The 26766-nt window shown below is 53.9% G+C and overlaps 1 protein-coding gene and 1 long non-coding RNA gene across 5 annotated transcripts in view; one reads left to right on the forward strand and one right to left on the reverse strand.

Moving 5' to 3' along the window:
* DACT2 (dishevelled binding antagonist of beta catenin 2) lies at window positions 1-9650 on the reverse strand. Of its 3 annotated transcripts, none has more exons than XM_023254605.2 (4): window positions 9346-9650; window positions 3719-3824; window positions 2609-2827; window positions 1-1780 (listed from the first exon to the last, which is right to left on the reverse strand). In XM_023254605.2, exons 1-4 carry the CDS (start codon window positions 9589-9591, stop codon window positions 222-224), a joined length of 2130 nt encoding a protein of 709 aa, XP_023110373.2. In that variant the 5' UTR covers window positions 9592-9650; the 3' UTR covers window positions 1-221. The 3 variants fall into 3 exon arrangements, with proteins under 3 accessions (XP_023110373.2, XP_044914327.1, XP_023110376.2); XM_045058392.1 differs by lacking the exon at window positions 9346-9650 and adding an exon at window positions 6421-8918; XM_023254608.2 differs by lacking the exon at window positions 9346-9650 and adding an exon at window positions 5452-8918.
* The window catches only part of LOC123385619, a 27035-nt gene continuing 9524 nt past the window's right edge, over window positions 9256-26766 (forward strand). Inside the window, exons 1-3 of one of the 2 annotated variants that reach the window (XR_006598501.1) lie at window positions 9256-9929; window positions 10616-10788; window positions 12646-13625. This is a non-coding gene — a long non-coding RNA (uncharacterized LOC123385619). Of the gene's footprint in view, window positions 9930-10615; window positions 10789-12645; window positions 13626-26766 lie in introns of those variants that run through there. The other variant, XR_006598500.1, reaches the window with a different exon arrangement.

Below are 26766 nucleotides of genomic sequence, written 5' to 3' on the forward strand. Positions count from 1 at the left end.
TTGCTTTTTAAAATGTTTATCTCTAAACCACATCCTGAAACTAGCTGCCTGTTACATGAATGTCCACAAACCCACAGACGCTTTGGCCAGTCTTCTTATGGTTTTTCCCAAGTTCTGGTCGGCCGTCCACCTGTTGGGGCTGGTCGCGTGCCGTCATCGCGGTTCCTCAGGACGGCTTCCCTGGCGCGGGCGGGGACGCCCCGGGCCGTCTCCCGCGGGCCTCACACCATGGTCATGACCCTCAGTGCCGCCGGCTGGAACCTCCGGATCTTTCTCTTCAGGGCCTTGGAGGCCTTGATCCGGCACACTTTGGGCACGGGGGGCAGGGGCGGCCTGCGGGCGGCCGGGGCCCGCGGGAGCTGTGGGGGACGCGCCCCAGGCCTGGCCCCGCCTTCTGAGTCACTGCTGCTGGACTCCTTGTCCCCAAAGCAGCTGGCAGTGTGGTCGCTGGCCCTGTCGTCCTCGCTGGTCTCGGTGGCAGCGGACGGAGGCAGGGAGGCACCCTCGGCAGAGTGCTCGGAGCCCTCCGACTCGCTCCTGGCGCGGGGGGCCCGGGGGGGCAGCCTGGGCCTGGCCCGGATGCACACGGGCCGCTGCCCGCCCCCTCTGCTCACTGCCGGCCTGTGGGGCCCCAGGCCGCCCGAGACCTCCACGGAGGACAGCCACCGGCGCTGTTTCTGTGCCTCCCCCCCGGCCGCCACAGCAGCCGCTTCTGAGGGGAACAAGGCCAGCGCGGGGCCCCCACGGGCCTCCCGTCGGGCCACCAGCAGGGGCACCAGGAAGGGCACGGGGTAGAGTCTGGGCTCAGAGCAGGACCGGCTGGGCGCCACCCCGGCCGGCGCGGGCCTCCTCCTGAGACCGGCCCCCCACTCGGGAGGCAGCTGGGGGGTGGCGAGGGCACCTCCTGCTGGCGGTTGCCCCCCAAACCTCAGGACCTTGTCACTGGCCCCTCTCCTGATCTTCACAGCCTTTGTCCTGGGGGCGCCCGCTTTTAGCCCCAGGAGAGCAGCTCCGCTGACAGCAAATGGGGGGCGGCCACACCCCTCGGGGGCCAGAGCGGGGCTCTCTCCTCCTGCCTTCCTGGTAGGCGACAGGACTGTCCTCTCCTGACTGCTGGCGGCCACCTGGGCACGCCCACACCTCGGCAGAGGGGAGCCCAGCACGGTGTCCCCACGGACGCAGCCACTGGAGGGCTTGGGTCCCCCCTTTGGAAGGCTGCTGGGGCGCGGGGTGCTCACACCCTGCTGCTCGAGGCGGTCCCTGCTGGCGTCCCCTCTCTGGGCCAGCCTGCCCGCTCCTGCTCTCCCGGGGGTGCACACCAGCTTCTCCAGGCCGTCTGGACCGTCTGCTCTCTGGCCACCAGGTGCCTGCGGGGATGGGGGCCCCTGCTCACCCACACTGCTCCTCGCGGGGGTCCCTCGGGCCCGCAGCCTCAGTAGCCTGTCTATATAGGCTGCAGCGGGGCCGGCCTCAAGGACAGGTCTTGTCGGGATCGACGGGCCTGTGGGGCCGGGAGGGGGCTTCCTAGGGGGCGGCTGGGAGTCGGCGTGCAGGGCGTCCCTGGGCAGAGCGAAGAGCGGGCTCTGCAGAGCTACGGCGTGCAGGGGGCTGGGGTACGGGTACACCTCCCTGCCCCCCGTGGACACCAGGTCACGCCGGTACTTGGGGTCCGGCCCGTGGGCTGGCAGCCCCATCCCGTGGCAGAGGAGGGTCGCGGATGTGGGGTCTGTGCTGGCTTTCTGGGGCACCACCGCAGACGGCAGGACTCTTTCGAGATCACCTGGGAATGAGAAGGACGAGCACACAGGTGAATCGGGGAGAACCCAGCACAGCCCCAGTGTCACTTCCTGCCCGGCGGGCGGCAGGCCGGCGCAGTGCCCCGTGTGGGCCTGGGGGGCTGGGGAAGGGTCTCGCCGGCCGCCAGCTCTGCCCCCTTCCCAAGGCCTCCCCGTCGCAGGTGCACGGCAGAGCCCGCACTCAGCCTTCACCCCACGTCTGCAGGTGCCCAGAGAGACGGGCGCCTGTGACCGCGCGGGGGGCTCCAGACCACCCCCCCAAAATAGGCGCTGACGGAGAGGAGACCGTGGAAAGGTCCACCAGGACCACCGGGCACGGCTAGGCCGGGTCTGCTCCTACAAAGCTAACAAGGCCCAAAGATGAAGCCTTTTCTTTTCGGGACGGACCGAAGGAAAACGGAGACTCTCCCTTGAGCCTGGGCGAGGGAGGCATCCACGTGGGAAATGAACGCTCTCCGTGTCACTCTGGGTCCTGAGCCCCCTCCAGTTACAGAGATGCACCGTCAGGCTGTGTGAGGTTCTGGAAGGACTTTTACAGTAACTTTCTGATGTCCACATAAGTAATAAGAAAGAACGCTTTTGGTCACGGCAGCCTTGCTGTAACGAACGGAAGTGGGCCCTTGATTCCTGTCTATCGAAACACCAAGAAAAGCCCGCAGAAACTTTGGAGGGGCACCTGTGGGACGAGCCCAGCACCAGACGCGGACGGGGCTCCGGCTCAGTGCTCGGTGATGCAACAGCCACCCCCTCCCCCGCCCCCCTACCCCCACCCCCCTGCAGTGGGGCCTCCCGCCTTCCTGGCTCTCCTTTACCTGTAGACACCGGCCTGGGCCTGCACTCCCCCTCCTCGGTGGCCTGAGATCTACAGGTGGGCAGGGGGGCTCCATGCACGGTGGTGTCGTCGGCTGACCGGGGCCTGGCCGTGGGGTCAGCTGGCAGCAAAGTGCCCAAGGAGTACACGCGGTCACTGCTCACGGACGTGCGGGAGGCCGACAGGGAGCAGGAACCACCATCACTCAGCTCGTAGAAGCCTAGATAGGGTGGATGGAGGCGGTCAGCGCTCCCCCGGGCGGCGGCCCCTTTCCTGCCTGAGGACGCCCCTGTGCTGGGGGGGCTTTGGGATCTCGTCAAGGCAGCCACCTGGGGAAGGTGGCCGGGGACTCCTGAATGCCCGGAAGTGCTCCCCATGACTGTCCACTGTTGCCCCACGAGCAGGCCAGTGGGAGCCCCCCACGCCCCACCACTCGCCCCCCTCCTCGGCGCGTGGCTGTTCCGTGACCGTTGACCTCCGGCCCCTGCGGGGCAGGCCTGTTATCCTTCTCCCTCCCTCCCCCGTGCCGTGGGGTCCATCCCAGGTGGCAATCAGAGGGGGCCACCGGGGGCCCCCCCAGCCCGGACCTGCCGAACACACTGCACACCCAGGCCAGGCCGTGGTTGTGCAAGTTTACAACAGGAAGAGACGGCATCCAGTGCTGGACGTGGGCCCCTGGGTTTGCCACGCGAGCCAGCGTCTGGACGGATGGGATTACGTGCCCTGGACAATGGCTCCGGAACGATTTCCCCGCAGCTTCACAGCAAGGGACACGGGCAGCTCCTCGTCATCTGTGACCGGTTACACAGGCTTGAGCCGGATGGAACGGCTCTTCGCCACCTCCCGGTGAGCCCAGCCCGAGCAGACCCTGAATCGTCTCCGCCCGGAGAGGCGAGAGGCTGGCGAGCCTTCCTCCATCAGAAGCAGCGCTTCCCGTGCTAGGCCCTCTCTCCGTGAACACGCACGTGCACACTCTCCCGGGTTCCGAAGCACATTTAGGTGCCAGAGAGAAGTCTTCAAGAGCCCTCGGTAACGGGGCCTCCCGGCTCGGGCGCCGTGCCGTCACAGGCGGGGCCCAGGAGGGGTGACGGAAAGGGGGCGTGCGGGCTACCTGAGCTGGGCCTGCTGTCACTGTCGGCCGCCTCGCCGCAGGGTCTGCGCACGTCCGGCTGCTCCAGGTGGGGTTTTAGGCCGACGTCCTGGCGTCTTAGACGGGCCTGCGAAGGGAGAGCATGGGAGAGAAGACCGTCTCGAGTACAGAAGCCGAGCGCGGTGCCCCACGCACGTGACGTCTGCACTGGGCATACGGCTTACACCGCTCCCTCGGAGCCAGTCCCCTGCTCTCTGGTCACCGGAGGAAAGTGTCCACGACCCTTCCCTCTTCACACCTCTGTCCCCCCTCAACGGCAGGCTTAAAAAAATCAGCAGTTCCCAGTTAGGCATTTCTTCATAAGGACAGACTGATACAAAGTCAGGATCCAAAACCACACCTGGGGCGCCCGGGTGGCTCAGTCAGTTGAGTCTCCATGACTTGGGCTCAGGTCACGATCTCGCGGTTCGTGGGTTCGAGCCCCGCGTCGGGCTCCGTGCCGACGGCTCGGAGCCTGCTTCGGATTCTGTGTCTCCCTCTCTCCCTGCCCCTCCCCCCACGCACGCACGCGCTCTCTCTGTGTCTCTCAAATAAACGTTAAAAATTTTTTTAAAAAGCGGCACCCGGCACGCGCCACGGATGTGTGTGCCGCTGTCCTCAGTTTTATGCAAGAAGCTACCTCCTCATGCTCACGGGTGACAGACCTGGAGTTTGGTGCCCACAGTGCCGTATTCGTTTACTCAGCAGACCCTGGGTGACCTTCTCACTTTTGAAACTGACAGGAAGCCCCCCCAGAGAGAAAAAGTCCCCCTTCCGCATGTGTCCCACACCCCATCTTACAGGCTCTTCCAGGCTTCACGGAGCCCTCAGGGACAGGGACAGAGGCACGGCGGGAGAGGACAGTGCCTGCACTCAATGAGCCTCAAGATCTGCCTGAAATCGTCTTGGTTTAGAGGCTCACATCTCAGCCCTGCCTTCAGAGGCTCTCTCCCCTCCAGGCCTCAGCTTCCCCAGCCGTAAAATGGGTTATTATGAGCGTCAGCCACACACCTGTGTGTGTGTATTTATGTAACACCCGTGTAACACGTGTACGTGGTTAATACTCATAGTCCGTACTCACACGTTCGCACACGTAGATAACGTACGTGCGGGACACCCAGAGCACTGACCGTTTAACCAACGCGGATTTCCTTCTTTCGATTATAAAACAACACCGTTTTCAAGGTCTGCTGTGCCGATTTCTTGTTTTCCTCAACAATGAAGTTTAAGGCAAATAATTAATGAATGTAATTACGTGGTTCGCCCTGTTTGAGAAAATGATTGCGCTTCAGACTTTTATATAGAAAGTGAACAATTCCCCTGAGCCCCCAATTACGGGACTCAGGGGAATGAATTGTTCCAGCAACCCCAATACCGTGAGAACTCAGTCCAAGGGAGAGGCAGGCGGCAGTAATGTGCGCTTCCGACAAGGGAATCACGTGGGCACAGAGTGTTCAAATCCCAGCCCCCGGGAGGTTAAGTGGGTGAGAAGCCCAGGGCCTGATGCTGCCCCCGGTGCGTCCTGAGCCACCGTGCTGAGCTCCTCCTTCCGCCAGGACCCAAACCAGGGCTCTCAGAACAAGCTCCAAGTGTTACAGCAAGAGTCTCACAGCCGCAACACGGTCAGACAACACGGCAAAGACCAGACTTGAATTTAACAAAAACGTGATAATCCCAGAACCATCCAGTCTAGCCTAAACATCCTGGCTTCTTACCTTGATTATTTTTCCAAAGGGAAACATTACCCAGGTGAACGTCAGTCGCAGAGAGAGCCAGGCAAAGATGGGCTTCTCACGTAAAGAATACTAGATCGGGCAAAGGGGCTAGTGTAGATTTTTACTGCAAATGACTTTTCCTTTCCTATCAGTGGCAACGGGAAATCAACCACGATGCCCTGTCAGGTCATACCTGGACGCTTACCAGCATCGACCTGACCTCTTCTTTTCCAAATCACCGTGCTCTCATCCTTCTGAAGGAGGAGATCACCCTGGACGCCCCAGTCGGCTTTCTTCCTCCCTCTCTGAACCCCTTTCCGAAAAGAAAAAAGTCCCCCCTGTGTGCTTGTGCTGAGATTCACTGCTTTGTGATTAATGTTTGGCCAACCAGGCCTTCAGTGGGTGGTTTCTGATTAATGTCGAGAGGCCACGGACACACAGGGTCCCGGGGATTCACAGATGATTTACCGCATCCTCAGGGCCCTGCACGTCTACAGGGCTTCACCATTCCGGATTTACACCGTCCTCCTTAACCCTTCCCCCGTCCCTCCCTCACTTGGGGTTTTTAGGTCTCAGCTTTTCATTAACTCCTACTTGGCGTCTAACTTTGTGCAAAGAGTCAAAAGTCCCTTCTGAGACCAGGATAAAGCATAATCCATGGCAAGCCGGCCGCAGAGTATCTCCACCCGTGTATTTCCACAGGGAAAACATCATTCCAAACTCGCTGGGTGAACGTGACCGTGGCAGTCACCTGGATTCTCTTCGGAGCAGCCCGCAAGTCGCTGGGGTCACGTCCTCCCCAGCCCTGTCCCCAGCATTCGGGATCACCATCAGGGCGGAGTATGGTGTCAGAGTCCCCCAAAGCTGTGTAAGGGGGCCTGGGGTGAGGACAGCGCAGCCACGGTTCCCCGGGCACGGGGATCACCTGGGCAGCAGTGCAGGTTCCTGGGATCCCCCCATCCCCCTCACCTGAGACTCTCGGCCACACCCGGGCACCTGCATCTTGACAAGCCTCCCGCCAAGGCTTTCTGTGACCATGAGAAAGTCTGACAACTGCATCCAGGGAACGCCATTAAAAACAAATACTCGGTTCATCCCTTCCTTTGAAATGCTTGCTTTGTGAACCGCGGGAGAACGGCCTGGTTCCCACCTGTTTCTCCTGCCTGCCATCCGCAACTCAGCACTGTTGTCTCCTCAAACCTTTAAGGCAGATTCAAAGGGTAAAAACTGAGACCTGCCCTCAAGTTCAGGACAAGCGATGGCCTCTAGAACCCCTTTATTCTCTCCTTGAAAGCCGAGCCTGTGCGAAGGAAAGACTTCACACAGGAATTCCGTGGCTAGCACACGCACCCCGTGGGCAGGGACGCGTCACTACCCAGCTTGAAAAGAGGTCCGTCGATCAACAGCAAAGGCTCCAGGGTCACACACACATCAGCCTCAAGGATAAGAGACGGAAGCCGCGCACGGTCCTGTGGATGCCCTGCCCTCACCGGCGACCTTGAGCAAGTTCATTTCCCTGTGAGCGCATGAAGCAGGCATGGCGGGTCCAGGGAACATCCCAGACATCATGTTTACAGCTGCAGAGTCAGCGCGCTCCTGCGGTATATTTAATGCCAGAACCCGCCGGTGCAAAGGGATCATCGCACGCTGCCTCTGTTAGGACAAGTCACGACCAGCCAAGTCAACTACTGGGAAATTCTTCCGGAAAAGATTTCACTGCAGGGTCCTCAGAACCCTTTCTTCAGCTTCCACCGGAGGGCACCTCTCCCACGGACTCCGGAGCGCCTCCTGGTGGCAGCTGGAGCTCCCAGCCTCCCCTGGGGCATCCCCGTCCCTGTGGGCGCTGCGGGGCACCTAACCCCTGCGGAGATGGGGACAGCAGCCACTTCTCAGGGAAGGAGGAATCTCCCTGAACATATGAACAGATGAGCACAGGCCTGGCCGCGGAGTACCGGAGGTCACGGGGCTTCAGAGACGCAGACGAGGGGACGGTAAATGTTCTCTTCTGTTAGAGCAGAACAGAAGTTGTTCCTTTATTTGCTCCCCAAGTACCACGAGGCACCTACCACGCGCTCTTTGGAGACTTTAGATGCCGCAATTAAAAAGGTACAGCCGTTTTGGCAAGCGTTACCGTGCCAGGCCTGCCGGGTTCCTAATGGCAGTTCAAATCCCGAGCCACGCTTCCTGGGGAACCCCTGCTGGACAAGACCGCCGAGGGTCAGACAGACGTCCTTCCTGCGTTCACGCCTGCACGGTGACGCGGGGTCCACGCCGGGTGGGCCTGGCCCCCAGCCGTGAGGTCTCCCTGCAACTGCGCTGCGCACAACAGGCTTCCGATCACGGCACTGGTAATACTCCTACCTTTTTCCCTGCGAGAAAGATGTGAAAGCGTTACGCCCCGAGCTGATGTCACACAGAAGCAATTCCTCTTCTCTTTTGATCACGCAATCCATGCCAAGCACCGTCTGAAGACAAAGTCCGCGTGTTCCTTCTGGCGGCCACGTTAAAAAAAAAAATTTAAACAAAAACCCCAGCCCTGTTTGATCTCTTCCAAAGGGCGCTGGAAACTGGAGGCTGACGACTCACAAGGCTGATCTGTGTGTTACTTAACCATCAGCTGCCCTCCGACAGTGAGGAGCAGGTCCACACTCCAGCACGCTGTCCTGCACGTCCGTGGCCGCCGTGCGCCGAGCTCCGGGTCACGGGGACCGCCGGCTTGCCGAGCGCGGCGGGCGCCACGGGAGCGCAGGCCGCCCTCAGAGCCCACCCCTGCCCTCTGTGCCGCCGCGGCTCCGGAGGCAGAGGCCGGTCTGCAAAGGCAGGCTCCGGATTTTCCGATCTCGCCACCTCGTTTTTGCAGTCTGCAATTCGGGAAGACGACCGGCCCCCGACCCACCCACCCGAGTCCTGGCAGGCATCTCAGGGCACTGCACTTCCGGATTCTTGAGTCCGGGAACGGTTAACAAGTCCGTCACCTGCCTGAGCTAAGCTGACAGTGAGGGTGCGGATCCTTCCAGGCTCTGCTTTGTTAAGGAAGCAGCTTTTACACAGAACGGGTTTGAATTTCTAATTACAAAAAAAAAGAAAATTCCACTTAAGAGTCCTGGAATTAACTCCCATCAGATAGGAATTTTTCTATACAGCCTTTCTGTTTTTCCTTTAAATAAAATACTGCAATACTGGAAAAATTCCGAGTTGTTTCCAGGGGACGAAGTGAAAGCATACAGCGGACTGCAACCTGGACGAGTGTCTTCAGTCCTGTAAAAAGGAGCTGGCACTTGGAGGGGGCCAAGGAGAAGACACAAAGGCCAAGCAATCCTAAGAGGGTCCCCGGTTCTACCTACGGCCTCTGGGCTGCAGAGAACACGCCTCATTTCACAGGCCAGGTTGCCATTTAAAGTTGACGCTTTCATGGGATACAAGCTTTTTCCTCAACGTGTTCTTTCAACGACGCGATCCCATTTAACCTGAGCACAATGCGGGGACAATTTGGGGTGCGCTCGGCACGCTGGCTATGTCGTCCCTGAACCTACGCAGCAGGGACGCCTGGTATCCGGGGTCTGACCCCACGTAGCCCCCGCCGCCAAGGGAAACCGACCTCAGGCGTTCTCGCCAGAGCAGCACTGGAAGTGAAACAAACAGCAATGCGCGCTCAGAGTCCGTCCGCGCGGGGAAGGAGGCAGAGCCCGGGCGCAGCCGAGGGCGCCTTTCACAATCGGGCTCCTTATCCCGGTGCTCGGCTGCGTCATTTGGAACCGAGCGCAGTCCCCCGGGGTCCCAAAGGGCGCCCTTCGCTCAGTCGCACAGCCCTTACCCGCCGCGCTCCCCCACCAGGTGGCACGGCCCCCCGCCGCCGCGCGCGCCCCAGCCGCCCCGGGGCCCCGCGCTCCTTACCAGCTGCTCCTGCAGCGCCGCCAGCGCCGCCTCCAGCCGCAGCTCGCGCGCGCGGGGGCCGCGGGGGTGCTCGGGGCGCGCGGGCCCGGCCGGGGGGTGCAGGGCCAGGGCGCCCCGCACGCGCGCCTGCTGCGTGTCGCGCAGCCCCTGCAGCTCGTGCAGCCCCGCGAGCGCCGCGCGCAGCCGGGCGCCCACCCTGCGGCGGTCCCAGCCCGCGGGCCCCGGCGGGCCCCCCGGCGCCCACATCCCGCGCCCGGCCCGCCCCGCGCCTGTCCGGCCTCCCCCGGCCTCCCGGAGCCTCCTCCGAGCCTCCCGGCCGCGCGCGCGGCCTCCTGCGCCGCCTCTCCCCGCCCCCGCCCCGCAGGTCGCCAAGGTGGGGTGGGACCTATCGGTGGCCGCGGAGGGCGGTGTTTGCGCACGCCCCGAGGTCACAGCGGCCGCCCCCGGGCCCGCCCCGTCGACGGAGCCCCGCGCCCTCGGGGACCCTGGGACCCAAGCTCTCCCTGGAGGCCGGAGGGGACCGAAGGAAAAGGGGGAGCCCAGCAGCAGAGCCGCAAAGGGCCGGAGGGGGAACACGGTGAAAGGTTGTGTTTAGGTTTAAAGTAAAAATATAAATTCTTGGCCCAGTAGCGCATTGTGAGGGCCACGTTACCACCGTAAACTCGTTACAGATTTGGAAAGCGTGTTATCCACTTTTCCTGATGCGTATCTGCGGTCGGAATCCTCAGCTTGTCTTTTTTTTTTTTTTTTTTTTTTTTAATAATCGCTTTTTTTTGAGATGCTGTGCAGGAATCACTACAATTCACCTATTTCAAGCGCACAGTCCAATGGTTCTTAGTGTGTGCACAACCGTCACGGGGCTGTACAACTGTCACCACCACCAGTTTTAGAACATTTTCACCTCTCCAAAAAGTAACTCTGTACCATTAGCCTCAGCCTCCTCCCCCGCCGCGCCCCCATCCTTCTGCAGCCCGTTTGGGACATTTCCTGCCAATAGAATCATGCACCAGGCAGTGCTTTGTGCCTGGCTTTTTTCTCTTCCCTTAGGCTTTTCCAGGTTCGTTCATGTTGTGGCGTGATCTCCGTCCGTCGTTCCTTTCCACTGGGAGATAATATCCCATTGTTTGGATAGACCACTGTTACGTACCCTGTTCACTTACTGGTGCACATTTGGGTTGTTGCCACTTTTTGGGCTACTAGGAATATTCTGCTCTGGGTTTTCATGTGCTAGTTTTTAGCTGAAAGTTATTTTCATTTCTTTTGGGTGCAGACCTCAGAGTGGCACTGATGGGTCGTAGGTAACTACTGAGAGCCACCTCTTGAAGGACGACCAGACTGCTTTCTGAAGCGGCTGCGCCATTTTGCATTGTCACCGGCACCGTATGGAGGGTCCAGTTCTGCCACGCGGAGGCCGGCATTTGTCCTTCTGGCTACAACCGTCTGGTAAGTGCGAAAAGGTGTCTCACTGTGATTTCGATTTGCATCTCCCTATGGCTTCGTGTACATATTGGCTGTTTGTGTATCTTCTCTTGAGAAATGTGTGTTCAGATCCTTCGCCCATTTTTAAAATTGGGTTGACTTTTAATTATCGAGATGTGAGGGTTCGCTCTGCATTCTTTGTCATAAATGTTTCTAGGTCTGTTTTGCACACCCTCTTCTGTTTGATTAGTTTCCTGGCACTTGTCTTGGCCATCGTGGCTTCTTATGACGTGTTGGTGCTCAGTAGAGCCTGTCCCGCCACCTGTTCTTGAAGGAGGTCTTGAGCATTCTTGGCACTTGACAATATTATGTAAATTTTAGAATCAGCAGGTAGATCTCTACAAAAATCCTATTGGTATGTTGATGGGGATCACATCAACTTTAGAGTTACATTTGGAGAGAAATGATGTCTTTATAATATTTAGTTTCCTAATCCATGGACGTAGATTACTCATTTATTTATAAAGATTTTCTACAATGTTCATTGCTAGTCTATAGAAATAAGCAAGAAATTGACAAGCTGATACTGAAATCCATATGGAAATGCAAGGAGCCCAGAATGGCCAAAACAATTTTGAAAAATAACAAAGTTAGAAGACTTTGGAAGAAATCTAACAATTTTGCTAAAGTTATTCACTTGAATAGTTTACGTAGATTTTTTAGGTTTTTTCCATATACGTTCATATTATCTGTGACTAATGGAAGTTTTGATTTTTTCTTTTATCCTCATATCTTTTATGTTTCTTTTATATCTATCTATCTGTCTATCTATCATCTATCACCTCTCTCTCTCTCTCTACTGGTTTGGTTGCAGTGGATAAGACCTCCAGTACAGTGTCAGGAAAGTGATGATATCAAGCACCCTCATATCATTTCTAGGGGCAGTGGGAAAGTTTTCCACATTTCGCCATTAAGGATGTTTGCTGTATGTGTTTTATCAGATGAAGGAAGTTGTCTTCTACCTAAAATGGATATTGAATTTTACCAAATGTATTTTCTACCCTGGAAGAGATTATGTTATTTTTTTCTTTTTTTCTATTAGTATGAATCATGTCAGTCGATTTACAAAAGCAAAGCTAACTTTGCATTTCTGGATAAACCAACCTGGTCATGACTTATTTTCCTCACTTACATATTGCTGGATTTCGTTTGATAGTTTTTTGTTTTAGAGTTCTGCCTCCATTTTCATGAGACTGGGTCAGCCCATCCTTTTTTCTCGTAAACTTTTTCTCAGGTTTTCAGAATCAATGCTATGCTGGCCTCACGCACTGAGTGAAAATATTCCTTCTTGATACTCAGTGTAAGGGTTTGTGTAAGGTTAAGACAATTTCATTCTTAAATGTTTGGTAGAATATTAATGAAGCCATCTATGTCTGGGTTGTGTGTGTGTGTGTGTGTGTGTAAATGTTTTAAATAGTGAACTGAAGTCCTTGAATAGCCGTGTAATTACTCAGACTCTCCGTTTCTTCTTGTGTCAGTTTGTTGCAGTGTTTTTCTCATTGTGATCATATTTTCAATTGTGTTGACGTAAATGTTCTGTAATAGTGATGTGTCTCCCTGCCCAGACTTTTTTCTTTTTTTCTATTTTTTCCATGTGGTTATTTGTGCTTCGTCTCCCTTTCCTCCTGGGTCATCCTTAGCAAAGGTTTAACAATCTTATCAGTGTTTTCAAAGTACCGACTTTAGACTTTGGTGATCCTCTCTGTTTTCGTTTGTTTTCTCATCCGTCAATCTATTTTCCTTCAGCCTATTTACTCTGGCTATAATTTATCAGATTACCTCTTCTAACTTCACTCACTGACATCTTCCTCCGTTTGGCAGTGCTCGGAGCTCATTTGTGGTGACAAGAACTTGTACCTGGAGAAACACTGGGTCCTGCCCCATCTTAGATTGTGTGCACAGTCTTAACGCTGAGAACAAAGCGTGGGGTTGCCTTTCCTGCTTGGACGACATCTGTGTTCGGCACTTTCTGCAGAGGACAGTGAGCGCGACTCTCGTGGACTGGCTTTCGAGAGGGGAAGTCGTGGATACAATCTCAGGGTGTCCTAGAATATGAGAGAGAAAAGGAACTTTAGCGACCATGTCTATTGTCTATTGTCACCATTGTCTCCTGTCCCTCGTGTCAGAGGTGGGAAAGAGGCCCGAAGAGTTCATTTTAACTGACTTGTCTAACCCTCTCCCCATTTCTCATTGTGAAATCAGGACAATAGTGGACTCTGTTCTCTCTCACACACAAGAGAAATGTGTCCTCTATCACAGGTGCCCCCTGAGAATGGGTTTGAGCCCAGGGGACACTTTTGGGCCCAGCGGGAAGGACTGACTTAGGTCTTCACATTGGGTTTGCACCCTGGCCCCAGGCTCCCTCACAGACGGTCTGTATTATTTTTGGCTTTCTCACCGTTCACCTTATTCCTGTTTTATTGCTCCTATCCTTCATTTTCCATGAACTTGAAATCCTTGTCCATTTTTGAGGAACTTTATCTTTCTCTGTTTACACCCGGAGAGAACATGGTTTCCTGGGTTCCTGGAGAGCCAGTCAGAATCTGGGTGTGTTTGTCGGGAATCCAGCGTCCTCAGCCAATGCGTCTGACTCTCCCAACCGGCAAACCTGCTGCTACTTGTTATTTTTCACTACGTAAGCAACATCCTCCACGTTTTGTCACATAAGGACACAGACCGGCCAAAAAGAGGGAGAGCTTTTGAGTTTTACCCCTTTATCATCTGTTCTTTTTCTTTTTAAAAAAATTTTTTTAATGTTTATTTTACTTTTGAGAGAGAGAGAGAGAGAGCATAAGCAGGGAAGGGGCAGATAGAGAGGGAGACACAAAATCCAAAGCAGGCTCCAGGCTCTGAGCCATCAGCACAGGGCCCGATGCGGGGCTTGAACTCACAAACCATGAGATCATGACCTGAGCTGAAGTCAGACGTTCAACTGACTGAGCCACTCAGGTGCCCTTGTCTGCTCTTGTTTAATCACGTCTGTTCTTCTTTAGTCATATTGTCTAAACTATTAGTATTTACACAGTTCTCTGTAAAGATATGTATCCGTCAAAGTTAAAAATGTGATAGACCTTATTCTCTGGATGATTTTTATGTAACACCATTTTTATTCTGTGGATACAGTAGGTTCTTGCAGCTCTGTGAATACTGACTTTCTATTTTGTTTTTAGTGACTTCTGTGTTGCATAGTGTCAGTATTTCTGTTTGCCTTTGGCTCTTTCATGCTGTAGACTTTCCTCACGTGGCTGACGATTCCCGGATGCGGTTTTCCTGTGAGGCCGTAGGAAGGGGTACATCGTCCTTGAATTTGGTGTTGTGGTGGGATTAGAGAGTGCAGGCAGACCGGGGTGCTCTGTGTGCCCCACAGTCAGATGTGCGGGGCCGTCCTTGTGGCCCCGGCACCAGACACCCCCAGATAGGCATTTTCTCTCATTTATACGTGGCCGTACGTGTAGATTATGCTTTGGTTTTGTTGTCACTGTTGTTTATGGTCATTTTCATCTGGTTTCAGGAGGAAGACATGTGCTCCATGCACTATCTTATATCAGAATCCGCTAGAAATTTTTGCCTTTAAGGAAAGTTTTTGCAACAGTCAGAATCCGCTAGAAAATTTTGCCTTTAAGCAAAGTTTTCACAACAGTCAGAATCCGCTAGAAATTTTTGCCTTTGGGGCGCCTGGGTGGCGCAGTCGGTTAAGCGTCCGACTTCAGCCAGGTCACGATCTCGCGGTCCGTGAGTTCGAGCCCCGCGTTGGGCTCTGGGCTGATGGCTCGGAGCCTGGAGCCTGTTTCCGATTCTGTGTCTCCCTCTCTCTCTGACCCTCCCCCGTTCATGCTCTGTCTCTCCCTGTCCCAAAAATAAAATAAAACGAAAAAAAAAAAAAAGAAATTTTTGCCTTTAAGCAAAGTTTTTGCAACAGTCAGAATCCACTAGAAATTTTTGCCTTTAAGCAATTTTTTTGCAACAGTCTCAAGCTTATGAAGAAGCTGCATGTGCAGTGCGAAGAACTTTCTCCTGTTTTCCCAGAACCATTGAGAACACTTTGATGACCTGTGGCCCTATTGCCCTTAAAACCTTAGTGTGCGTTTTCTACACACAAAGGCATTATCTTAAGTAAACAAAATTTAATAATTCAAACCAGGAAATTGGTGTTGGTTCCTAATTACCAGGTTTCACCAATTATCCTGTTAATGTCCTTCAGGTCAGAACGATCCCATCCAGACTCGGGCTTTTAACCTGGCCCATCCTGCTGCCCCCTGTGAGCCTGGGGCAGGGACCCAACTGTTCTTGACTCAAGGCTGCACTTTCAAAGATTACAGGCCAGTTATTTTGTAGGCCACTCCTTGGCGTTGCCTTGTTTCCTCCTGCTTCAGGTTGTCATGCAGGTGAGGCAGGAATGTCACAGAAGTGATTCTGTGCTCTTGTCACGGGTCCTACTGAGGGGCACACACCTTCAACATGCCTATTCCTGACACTTCCCACCGTGATCACTTCATCTCTGTCACCTGTCTGCCAACCCATCTATCCATCCATCTGTCCATCCATCCATCCATTCATCCATCCATTCATCCATCCATCCATCCATTCATCAATCCATCCATCCATCCATCTGTCCATCCATCCATCCATCCATCCATCCATCCATCCATCCATCCATTATATCTATCTATCTATCTATCTATCTATCTATCTATCTATCTATCCATCTATCTATGTATCATCTGCCTGTGATCTGTCTACTGTCTGTGTACCCACCTCTCTTTTTCCTCTCTCTCCATCTGTCTCTCCTCCCTCTCCACCTGTCCATCATCCGCCTCATCTCCTCAGTTCTTACAGCACACACATCATCCTAGAGCTTCATCAGCGTCCACTCTCACCAGATGAACGATGTTTCACCGAAGGGACACACTTGAGTCACGCTTGTGTTGACGGACCTTTGGTTGTCTCCTTTCTTCCTGCCACGGCGGCAGCGCAGAAAGCATTCTCAAGCACATGGCCTTGCCTTTGTCTCTGTGCGCCGGGTTCTCGGAAGTGGAATTTCTGACGTCCGCGAGCATCTCTGTTTTTATCTGAACCTGGCCAGATTTTCTCCCAGAAAGATCGAGCAATAGCCGGCGGTGTGCGAACGCAAACTCCAAACCTGCGTCGTTGCCGAGGCCGAATGCTTCGTTTTGAAACCTCGTTTTGCGTGGTAGGAATACGGTATCTCGGTGTTCATCCGTGTGCACGGCGCTGTGACCCCTGGTGAGTGTGAGCAACTCTTCATGTTTCAACTTTCATTTCTCCCCCCGGGGCCTGCCTGCCCCGGTCTTTGCCTGTCTGTCTTCGTCTCGTCACTTGGCAGGAACTTTTTGTGTGTTCTGGCTGGTATTTGTCAGATGTGTTAGACATGCTCTCCCCCCCAATTTGTCTTTTCTCTCCAGCTTTGTTTGTGGTATGCTGGACACGTCAGCACTTAATATGTTTTCCTTGATGTCTTTTATGATTACTCAAAACGTCCTTCCCTATTTCAACATTAGGTCAGCGTTTTGGCAAACGTTATTCTGATATTACATATTTATCGTTCACCCACCCAGAATTTATTGTTGCACCCGGCGCAGTGGAAGGTTCTCACATCTCTCCCGTATGATTATATAATTATCCCAGCCCCACCACCTTGGCTTAAACAAACTTCCCTTTTTACTGATTTGAAATGCTGTCTCACTCGTCCTTCTGACCGTTTGTCTGGCCTGGTGCTAATCACTTACTGTCGAATCTGAAGGTGACGTTCACTGGAGCAAATGTGTAATTATTGACATGGAAAATGTTCATGGTATATTCTTAAGACAAAACGGCAGATTACAAAGCACTGTGGCTCCATCAGGAATGTGTGTGTGTGTGTGTGTGTGTGTGTGTGTGTGTATTTCGTACATAGAGGAGTGTGAAAGGCTATCCGCTTGAAACGTTCACAGTGGTTCAATCTGGGTAAAGCGATTATAGGTGACTTGAGTGCTTTTCTTCCTGTATTTTTATTTTTCTATAAGCATTACCTAGTAACTAAATAAAGAAGTTAAAAATTTAGTGACTCTCTTTGACTTACAAAATAAAACCTACCAGCTTCCTTCTGTCTTTAAGCCTCTCTAGCTATGATATGGCCACATTTGCACAATAATCAAGGGAAAGTTTAAAAGCAAAGAAACGTACAGATATTCCTCACCTAGTAATAAAGACTGTAAGAGTGTATTTATTTTGATTAAAGGAAAGGCACATTTATAATTTTTTTACACATTTATTTATTTTTGAGAGACAGAGCATGAGCGGGGGAGGGGCAGAGAGAGAGGGAGACACAGAATCCGAAGCAGGCTCCAGGCTCCAAGCTGTCGGCCCAGAGCCCGACGCGGGACTCGAACTCCCGGACCACGAGATTGTGACCTGAACCGAAGTCGGACGCTTAACCGACTGAGCCACCCAGGCGCCCCGGGAATGACACATTTATAAAGTAGCAAATATACACTGGCTTCTATGCATGCAAATCAACCGTGTTAATAATTATACTCTTGCCAGAGGCAAGTAGGGATTATGCAGTTAGGTACTGCTTAAGTGCACCAGTCAGCAGATAGAGTTTTCTTTATCTATAAAATAATCTCATTTTTTTGAGCCTTTACCAGCCTTGTCGGTAGGACTTGTGTGTGTCTAGGGCTCAGAGCGTGGACGTTCCTTTCGCCTGGCCCCACGTCTGTGTGGTTCCTGTGCGTGGAATCCCACTGCGCGCCGTGGTGGGAGGCTGCTGCCTGTAGGGCGGGGGAGGGTCTCCTGACGCACCTGCAGACGATCCCACCTCTTTAAAAAGGGCAATGGTGGCCCACCGTGGAGGCAGCAATAAGTCATGTGTGCATGCTGCATGAACACGTGTGCAGACAGCCACGCGGCCCCGGATGGAGGAGGACACGGGAGGGACGGGGTCACATCGTGCTTCTCTCTCCGCATGCAACCGGCGACGGCGCTTGTCTGGCGAGGCTCCCGTGCACGGTAACGGGGGTCGTTCCACGATGATGCTTCTTTTGGTCTCAGAACTCTTAAAGGATGATGTTCTGGGTCGGAGTTCACGTTCGTATAAGTTTTCTATTTTCTTGATGTTTACGAGGTGCCTTAAGAATTCTCCGTATTTTGGCTTTTCCACGTAAACCGTGGATTCAGCTGTTTGGAAGCAATACTCGCATCCTTGTGTCCTGGTGGAGAGCAAGAAGGCACGACGTGTGTGCGGGAAGCCCACTGAACTTCCGAGAAGCTTGTGCCCAAGAAAGGACTCCCCGTGTGCAAACCAGAGAGCAGAGGCCCCCGCGCGGGACGGAGTAGGTCGGGATGAGCAAGGAAGAGCTGACAGAACTGACATTTCCATGTCGTGTTTTGCCTAAAGCCGCTATAAACCTCATAAAATGAAAGCTCTGTTTCAGACTCAGGGCTTTGGACTTGATTTGGCGTGGCTTGATCTGCAGAGGCACCGTGAATTTCTACAACATGGAAAGCGTGTCCCAAGTAGCCAAGTAAATGGATCTACGTACTTCCGGTAGTCTCCCTAGTTGTTAAAGATGAAGTCATATCTTAATTCCCTTTATTTCCTCATTGTTTTCTGTCCCCGTATTCAGTAACTTATAGTGTTATTGCAGTAACACTTTAATATCGCTTCCTTTCCCGATGACCTCCTGGGTGAATTCGTTTACTGCCCCAGGATTTTTGAGATGGCAGATAATCTGTGATAAAGGCTCCAGGTGTCTGTGTTTGTCCGTATAGTGGCACATGGGAGTGTAGATGTGGATGGCAAAGTGTGTGTGTGTGTGTGTCCCCTGCTAGAAACCAAAACAACCAAAAGGATGCACTGTGTTCATAGTCAATGCACCGTTGTTTTCGTTCTAGGACTAAAATAGTAAATCTATAAATTAAAAAAAAAATTAATATTTATTTCTGGGAGAGAGAGAGTGAGTGAGCACGAGTGGGGGAGGGGCAGACAGAGGGGGAGACACAGAATCCAAAACAGGCTCCAGGCTCCAAAAGCTGTCAGCACAGAGCCCGATGCAAGGCTCGAACTCACGGACCGTGGGATCATGACCTGAGCCGGAGTCGGACGCTCCACCGACTGAGCCACCCAGGCGCCCCAATCTATAAACTTTTTTAAGGAGGAAATTGAATTAAAGAAGATAGGGGCGCCTGGGTGGCGCAGTCGGTTGAGCGTCCGACTTCAGCCAGGTCACGATCTCGCGGTCCGTGAGTTCGAGCCCCGCGTCGGGCTCTGGGCTGATGGCTCAGAGCCTGGAGCCTGTTTCTGATTCTGTGTCTCCCTCTCTCTCTGCCCCTCCCCCGTTCATGCTCTGTCTCTCTCTGTCCCAAAAATAAATAAACGTTGAAAAAAAATTAAAAAAAAAAAAAGAAGATAAAGCCATCCTATAACTTCAGTTATAGTAATTAGTCCTCAGTGAAGGGTGCCCTAAGCATTATTACACGTAAGCGCAGGAGATGACTGTCATCGAAGGCCGTCCGTCACGTGGACAATGGTGGGTGGTGACTGTATTTTATGTTCCTCCAGTTGTCCCGTGGTGCATATGGGTCTCGGTGATCCACCCGCCTGTTACAAAATGTCCACGTCTAGTCGTCTGAGTAAGCTGTGTGTGTCGTCCGTGTCCCGGGGACGTGGGCACATTGTGCACATTATGCCACGTTGTACCCTCAGGCGTGCAGGGTGTATGTGCGTCCACCCACCAGAGGAGGCCCTGGAGGAAGGTGGTTGTGTGCCGATGACACAGCGCTCTTGGTCGACACTCCTGAGGCGGCCGCTGTATTCTCCCCACATGTGGAAATAACTTTATCGTTTGTGCTGATTATTAAAGAAACGTAGAATGACAGGTAGGTAAATGTGTTGCAGGAGAAAATTGTCCATAAAGTGCACCCCGTTGTGCGCCATTTTGAATATATTATATCCCTTCCAGAGATTTCTGCGTAAATATAATTTTTAACGTGAATCGAATCTCTTTCTTACTTAATATTTGGCTATCTCCTGCTAATACGTACACATTCCATTCTGTGATTATACAACAGCATATTTCACTAATCCCCTATTGATGGACATTTATATAACCATCATTTATATAAAGGTTTCTCCCTGCTCTAAATCATCCTGGATAGAAGTGCTTCGTTCCTACCCACCCCCAGGAAGAGGGTGTTATCTTTAACACTCGCTCCAGTTTTATGTGATTCTTACATTAATATTAAGATCGGACATCTTTTCTCATGTATGTTACATGTTTGTATGTCGTGTTTGGAACTTCCTTGTTCAAACCTTTTGTCTGATATTCATTTGGGATATTTATTACGGGCCTGTAAGGGCTCTATACTGAAGATGTGAGAAGTTGTGAAAAATACTGTAAAATAGGAGAAATCTGGGACCACTTAACGTAAGTGACCGAGCTCAGTAACGTGCCGGGCCGTTGGCAATACGATGAAAACAACGAAAAATTGCTCAGCATAGGATCCTAACTGGTTGAGAAGCGATTATAGTAGCTATATTTTCTTTTTTTTTTTTTTTTTTTTTTTTTTTTTTTTTTTTTTTTTTTTTTTTTTTTTTTTTTTTTTTTAAAATTTTTTTTCAACATTTATTTATTTTGGGGACAGAGAGAGACAGAGCATGAACGGGGGAGGGGCAGAGAGAGAGGGAGACACAGAGTCGGAAACAGGCTCCAGGCTCTGAGCCATCAGCCCAGAGCCTGACGCGGGGCTCGAACTCACGGACTGCGAGATCGTGACCTGGCTGAAGTCGGACGCTTAACCGACTGCGCCACCCAGGCGCCCCCGCTATATTTTCTTTAAGCGGGAATTACGTGTTGCATTAAAGCTTATTGAAATTATTGAAAGTAAAATGGGGTGTCAGTGCTTTGGCCAGGATGATGGGTCCTGACACCCACCTTCCTGTGTGTCCAAACCCAGCACCCCTTTCCACGCACACCCCCAGGGCTCGGGGGTCCCCGGCACCCCTTTCCGCGCACACCCCCAGGGCTCGGCGGTCCCCCAAAGTACCGCGTGGATGTGTCCACGATTATCATCTTACAGAAGCTTCAGTGTCACAAACCCTCAGCGGTGACTAGAAGGTAAGGATGCACTGTAATCTTTGAGAGACCGGAAACATAGCATCCTGGAAGCGTGAGTCTCCAAAGAAGCTTATCACAAGAAAAGCAACTTCTGAGATTCAGCGCTAAGTGAGTGGAAAACACTGGCATTTTTGTTCGGGCTGTGGAAGGTTATGGGCAGTGAGTAACAGTGAAAAGCTGAAGCTACTTGTGAAAAAGGAAACAAAAGATGTATTTGTCCCCGTGGCGCTGTTTGGAAATCCTTCTTGGAGCCGTGAGGTCTGCCGTGGTTCTGTCTGTACCTTTGTTCCAGGAACCTTCTGGATTCTCTGGTGATTGCTGTAAGAGAAGCGGGGACCTGGGGCTGCCCCAGGCCGCGCTCCTGCTCCTTGGCCTTTCTTGACTCATCTTCCTGTGTCCACCCCCCACCCCGCCCGTGAACCGCGTCCACACCCCCCCTTCCCCGCGCCCCCCGCCCCACTGCCCCCATGCACAATGTCAGTCCTGACCAGGTGAAGGTGTCTGGAAACCCACCCTGCATTTCAGTAACGTGTTCTGGGTCATGGTCTGGGCCAGGGTTGCACAGAGGCCACAAGGGACAATTCTCGTTTAGAAACGCGTTTTATCACTTTTGTTTCCCAGAATCCCTCAGTGCAGGCTTCGTGTCTGGCTTCCTTCACTTAGCGCGACGTTTCTGACAGCGGTCTGTTCCGTGTGTGTCAGCCGATGGTCCTGTGTATCTGCTCACAACTCGTTTCTGGTCCTCGCCGTCGTGAATGGACTGAGTGGCCATCGGCGTAGGACTCTCTGTGGCTGTGTGTTTCCATGGCTGTCGGTGCAGGACTCTCCGTGGCTGTGTGTTTCCGAGTCTCTGGAGGGGTGAGGGTAGCTGGCTCATCGCGTGCACACGTGTTCACCTTGTAAGAAACCACCAGTTTCCTAAGTGGCTGTGTGTTTTACACTCAGCCTGCACGCAGGACGGCTGCTACCGCTGAGCATCCTGGCCTGTGCTTGGCATGATTGATCTTCAAGTTAGGCGTTCCAGAAGCTGTGCAGGGTTGCACGGATTTTGAGGCCAGCATGCACCGTGGCCGAGGCCTCTGAGTCCTGCGGTGTGCAGATCGGCACACGGGTCTGGCTGGTCCACAGCCTCAGGGCTCGACGAACCCGCCGAGTTCCCGCGCACCTTCTCTCCGAAGGGGGCGTGTGGAGATTGGGGTCCTCGTGGCCGCCACGACTCCCCGCACCTAGAGCTGCTCAGTCAGAGGTTCACGTCCTCGTGCGCATCTCCGACCTCGAGGTCGTCTTCTCTGCAAGTCACCAGTCAAGCTTAGACCCTTGCGTGACCTCCAGCGTGGTCTCTCCTGGCATCAGCTTCAGTATCCGTGCAGTAAGGGTCCTAACAGTAGTTCCTGCCAGCAGAGACGGTGAGGAAGAAAAGGGGCAGGAGATCAAACAGCCAGATACTCAGAGGAGCACGGAGGGGCCCCACTGGCGGTGGAACTTACGTCTTCTCGGTGAATGGGACCCAAGGCATTTCCCGTGGTCGTCCCGCTCATGCAGCATCCCGTCTGCACGCCAAGGAGAGTGAACGGGAGAGGAAAACCAAGCCCCTTCCAGAGGGGATGTAGAAATGAGGTTTGCAATTATGGACCCAACGGTTAAAACCGTCAGACGAGGGAAGGTATGCAAAGATGTGGCCGGTCCGCGCGTAACGACGTGATGACGCTCGTGATCTTAGGACATTGTGTGTAAGGAAAGGGTATTAGAAATCGTACAAGAATAGTTTTGAAAACAGGGGTTTTTTTAAACATGAAGTTTTACTGGGAATCTCAATATTTGTGGAAGAAATACGAGTTTTTTCCTTTCTGTATCATATTGTACACACATATGGTTATATTTGTATGATACACATTTAACATTAGAAAACTATTTTAATAGATCTAGTAAGTGACCATAACTGGAGAGGGTAAATAAGTAGAATATAAATGAGTGAGTATAGAGTGTTTTCCGTGGGAAGGAAGCATGTCAGAATCATCTACAGGTCTTTTTCAGAGGGAGAAAAGCAATACTTTACAAGAATAGAAGAAAGTTACAGCTGGGGCGCCTGGGTGGCTCAGTCTGTTAAGCGTCCGACTCCGGCTCAGGTCACGATCTCGGGGTTTGTGAGTTCGAGCCCTGTGTCAGGCTCTGTGCTGACAGCTCGGAGCCTGGAGCCTGCTTCGGATTCTTTGTCTCCCTCTCTCTCTCTCTCTGCCCCTCCCCTGCTCATACTCTGTCTCTGACTCTCTCTCTCAAAAATAAATAAACATTAAAAAAAATGTAGAGGTGGGGCGCCTGGGTGGCGCGGTCGGTTAAGCGTCCGACTTCAGCCAGGTCACGATCTCGCGGTCCGTGAGTTCGAGCCCCGCGTCAGGCTCTGGGCTGATGGCTCGGAGCCTGGAGCCTGTTTCCGATTCTGTGTCTCCCTCTCTCTCTGCCCCTCCCCCGTTCATGCTCTGTCTCTCTCTGTCCCAAAAATAAATAAACGTTGAAAAAAAAAAATTTAAAAAAAAGGTAGAGGAAAGGTAACAGCTGTTGCAGGCAGCCACGATCCGCTCCATGAGTCAATGTCAGGACTGGGTTAGAGCCCGTGCCGTGGACGATAAGACTCCACGGGAACGGCTGGATGAAACTAAAAATCCACACAAATTTCCAGAACGCGTTTCAGTATCAAATCGTGCTTCCTACTCGGTTGAACTGTAGGAAATGACTGGTTTTCCTTCAACTTAAAGAGGCTGAATGTTGGCCATGTATTGTAGTCGTGTCGTATGTCAATACACGCTCAAGGGACGTCATGTGAAGTCGTATACAGCATGGTGGGACTCGAGTGGTGGAAGAAGTAAACGTGTAGTATGCCCCCCATTTAGTTTATTTTTTAAAACATGTTTTATTGTTTTCTTGCTATTACAAAAGTAATGCATGTTTATCATGCAACATTTGAAAAACACTGACAAGCAGGGCGCCTGGGTGGCTCAGTTGGTTAAGCGTCCAGCTTTGGCTCAGGTCATGATCTCGCGGTTCGTGGGTTCGAGCCCCGTGTGGGGCTCTGTGCTGACAGCTCAGAGCCTGGAGCCTGCTTCGGATTCTGTGTCTCTCTCTCTGTCTCTCTCTCCCCCTCCCCTGCTAGTGCTCTGTCTCTGTCTGTCTCTCTGAAAAATAAATAAACATTAAAAAAAAAGGAAAAATACTGACAAGCAAAAAAAGAAAAAAAAAAATCCCCCCAAATCCCCAAAAAGCTCTCAACTCCCAGAGCTTAACTGCCATGACCATTTTTGTCTGATTTTTTATGAACTTTTCTGGGGCCCTATGTTTTATGATAAAAATGAAATCATGTGATGCAAACTGAACCCACCCTTTCCACTTGTGAGTTTGGGCACTCTCCTCTGTGCCATTTAGGGCGTCCGTGTCGTGTGCGTTTAGTGTTTCTTGTTTGGACAAAACAATTTGTTTACGAATCCCCACTTGGACCCAGGTTACCTGCCAGCCCGGTCGCGAGCGACTGGGTCCGGGCCTCACCCCGGGGGGCAGACGAGGGACGCTCTCCTAACCCGAGTGCCCCCTGCCGCTCTGCCTGCAGCCCTCCTTCACCCCAAGTCCAAGGGAGCGGGGCCCCCACCGCAGCCACATCCCGGCCCCGAGACCCCTGCGCGGCCCCTGCCCCCCCAAGCCCCCGTGTCCTGTGAGCCTGTCCTCCTCGGCCTCTGGGGTCAGTTGCCTTCTGCAGCCGCTGCCTCGGTGACGTCCCAGGGTCCTGTGACGGCTTTTCCCTTTAGTACACAGCCAGCAGCTACACCAAAGCCTCCGTCACATCGTGGTGCGCGTTCTGCCAGGTACCTGCTGGCACGAGTCCCCCGGCTGTTAGACGCCCGCTCATCGGCACGTGTACGTTTTTTCGATAAACGCACTCAAAGTTGCCCCTCGGGATGTCTGTTCACTGTGACTTCCTCCGGCAAGATGGGGACGTGGCCACACAACCTGGGGACACTGAACAGTCTCACCTTTAACGTTGTCATTTGTTAAAAAAGTATAACTTAGTAAAGTCGACTAAACATAAGTGTTAAATTACTAGGTAATCCTGAAAAGCAAGGACTTAAAGGGAATCAGATTCCGTGCGGAGACTCTCAGCTTTCAGACCGCAGCTCCGTCTCGTCACGCGTCTCCGGGAGCCGGGCGCCGTGTTCTGCACACAGCAGCCTGGGTTTGGCTCAGGGGCACTCTCTGCGGGCGCGTTGGTCCTCGTCACCCGCTGAGGACGCTGGCCGTGGGCACTCGCTCCACCTGCGTGAGGCCAGAGCCCGAGTGCGTCTGACGTCCAAGTCAGCACAAGCAGGAGACACTGGACCTTGAGGCCGTGGCTCCCAGCGGGCGAGCGGGAACTGCGCGCAGCCCCTCGCGGATCCCCCAAGATGCCGGGAGGAGAAGCCGTCCGTGCAGGTGCAGCGGCAGGTGGACGGTGGGCCTCCCGGGGCTCCCGGCGGGATCCGGACGCGGGTGTCCACCTCCGGGGAGCGAAGGCCCTGCCGCAGGGGTGCGGCCGCCGTGCAGGCGGAGAAGGCGTGCACGGTTTTCAAAGCTTCCCTCCCGCCGGCCACAGCCACCCCGACGGGCGCCCCGCTGTCACTCTGTGTGGAGCAGGGGGAGCACGGCCGCCGTGTGTTGGGGCCGCGGGCTCGCCTCGCCTTCTGGAGACGGCCTCCCAGCGCACCGGGGGACGCCCCACAACATCTGGCCCTTTCAGTAAAAGGCACGGTGTTTGAGGGGAAGCGGCAGGACCTTGGGGCTCCAGCTGCCCTGCGCCAGCCCAGGAGGGTCTGCTCAGTCGCCCACGCGGGTGAGGAAGCGGGGGCTTGTGCCCGGAGGCTGGCAGCTCGCGGCAGGTCAGCCCTGCGTGGGTCCCCGATGCACGGAGCGGAGCCGTGTACAGGTGGCCCTAGGGCCATGCCCCCCAGACATCCCGGCAGGGCAGAGGGACAGACAGACGGCTCTGCCGTCGCGGGTGGGGGTGGGGTGGGGGCAGGAGAAAACCACCAGAAGGAGGAAAACTCCAGTTGGACGGCTAGTGGGGTCACCTCCCTCTGTTTCTCTACACTGAGCGACGTGGTCTCATTACGTGACAGTGTTTCGGGGGTAAGCTCTGCGGAGGGGCCGGGACGGTGAGTGGGGGCCACGGAAGGGCAGGGGGAGGGACCACGGGCGGGTGACGGCTGTGTGCGCGTGGCAGAAGTCTCCATCCGCGGCCCCCAGGGCTTCGTGCTCTCTTCTCCAAGGCTGTCCCCGGGCCCCACCCTGGAGGGTTCTCCGGGAAACCTCTGGAAATGACCGCTGCCCCCTGCCCCTCCCCTCCTCACACCGTTTGCTCAGACTGTCGACACGGGAAGAGCCCGCGCGTTGGTCCCGCTTGGAAACCCCCAGGTGATGCCGATGCGTGGGGGCAGGTCGCGGGGTCAGTGTCCACGTGTGGGTCCCACCCCGTCCCCTGTCAGCTGCCTGCTGTGGTGGGCTCAGCGGTACTTAAACTGCCCACGTGTTTATTAGTTTGGCCTTGACGGGCTGTGCGGGCACCAGAGGGTTTCTTGGGAAGGGAGTGCTGCCCGTCAGGGACAGCACACGCTCAGATTCGGGCGGCTTCCCGCGGCCGTGGCTCCCGCCTCGGTTTCCCCGTGGAGGCGCCGACTGGGTGTCAGGCTTCGCTCTGAATAACGGAACTTGGCAGGGACGGGGCATCCTGGATGCCGACAGTTCTTGGCCCCGCGGCCTCGGCACCAGGCTCGTTATGGTGCCAGTTATGGGACGGCGGGAACTCCTA

Source organism: Felis catus, chromosome B2, assembly GCF_018350175.1.
Source record: "Felis catus isolate Fca126 chromosome B2, F.catus_Fca126_mat1.0, whole genome shotgun sequence".
NCBI classification, from domain to species: Eukaryota; Metazoa; Chordata; class Mammalia; order Carnivora; family Felidae; genus Felis; species Felis catus.

What these genes read in the sequence shown, in the direction of transcription:
- DACT2 (XM_023254605.2), bottom strand. Translation starts at nt 9,591, where the DNA reads ATGTGGGCGCCGGGGGGCCCGCCGGGGCCCGCGGGCTGGGACCGCCGC. An exon ending in CGGCGCTGCAGGAGCAGCTG is followed by an intron (nt 3,825 to 9,345) that starts GTAAGGAGCGCG and finishes CTCCCTTCGCAG; the next exon opens with GCCCGTCTAAGACGCCAGGA. An exon ending in GCCCAGGCCGGTGTCTACAG is followed by an intron (nt 1,781 to 2,608) that starts GTAAAGGAGAGC and finishes TCTCATTCCCAG; the next exon opens with GTGATCTCGAAAGAGTCCTG.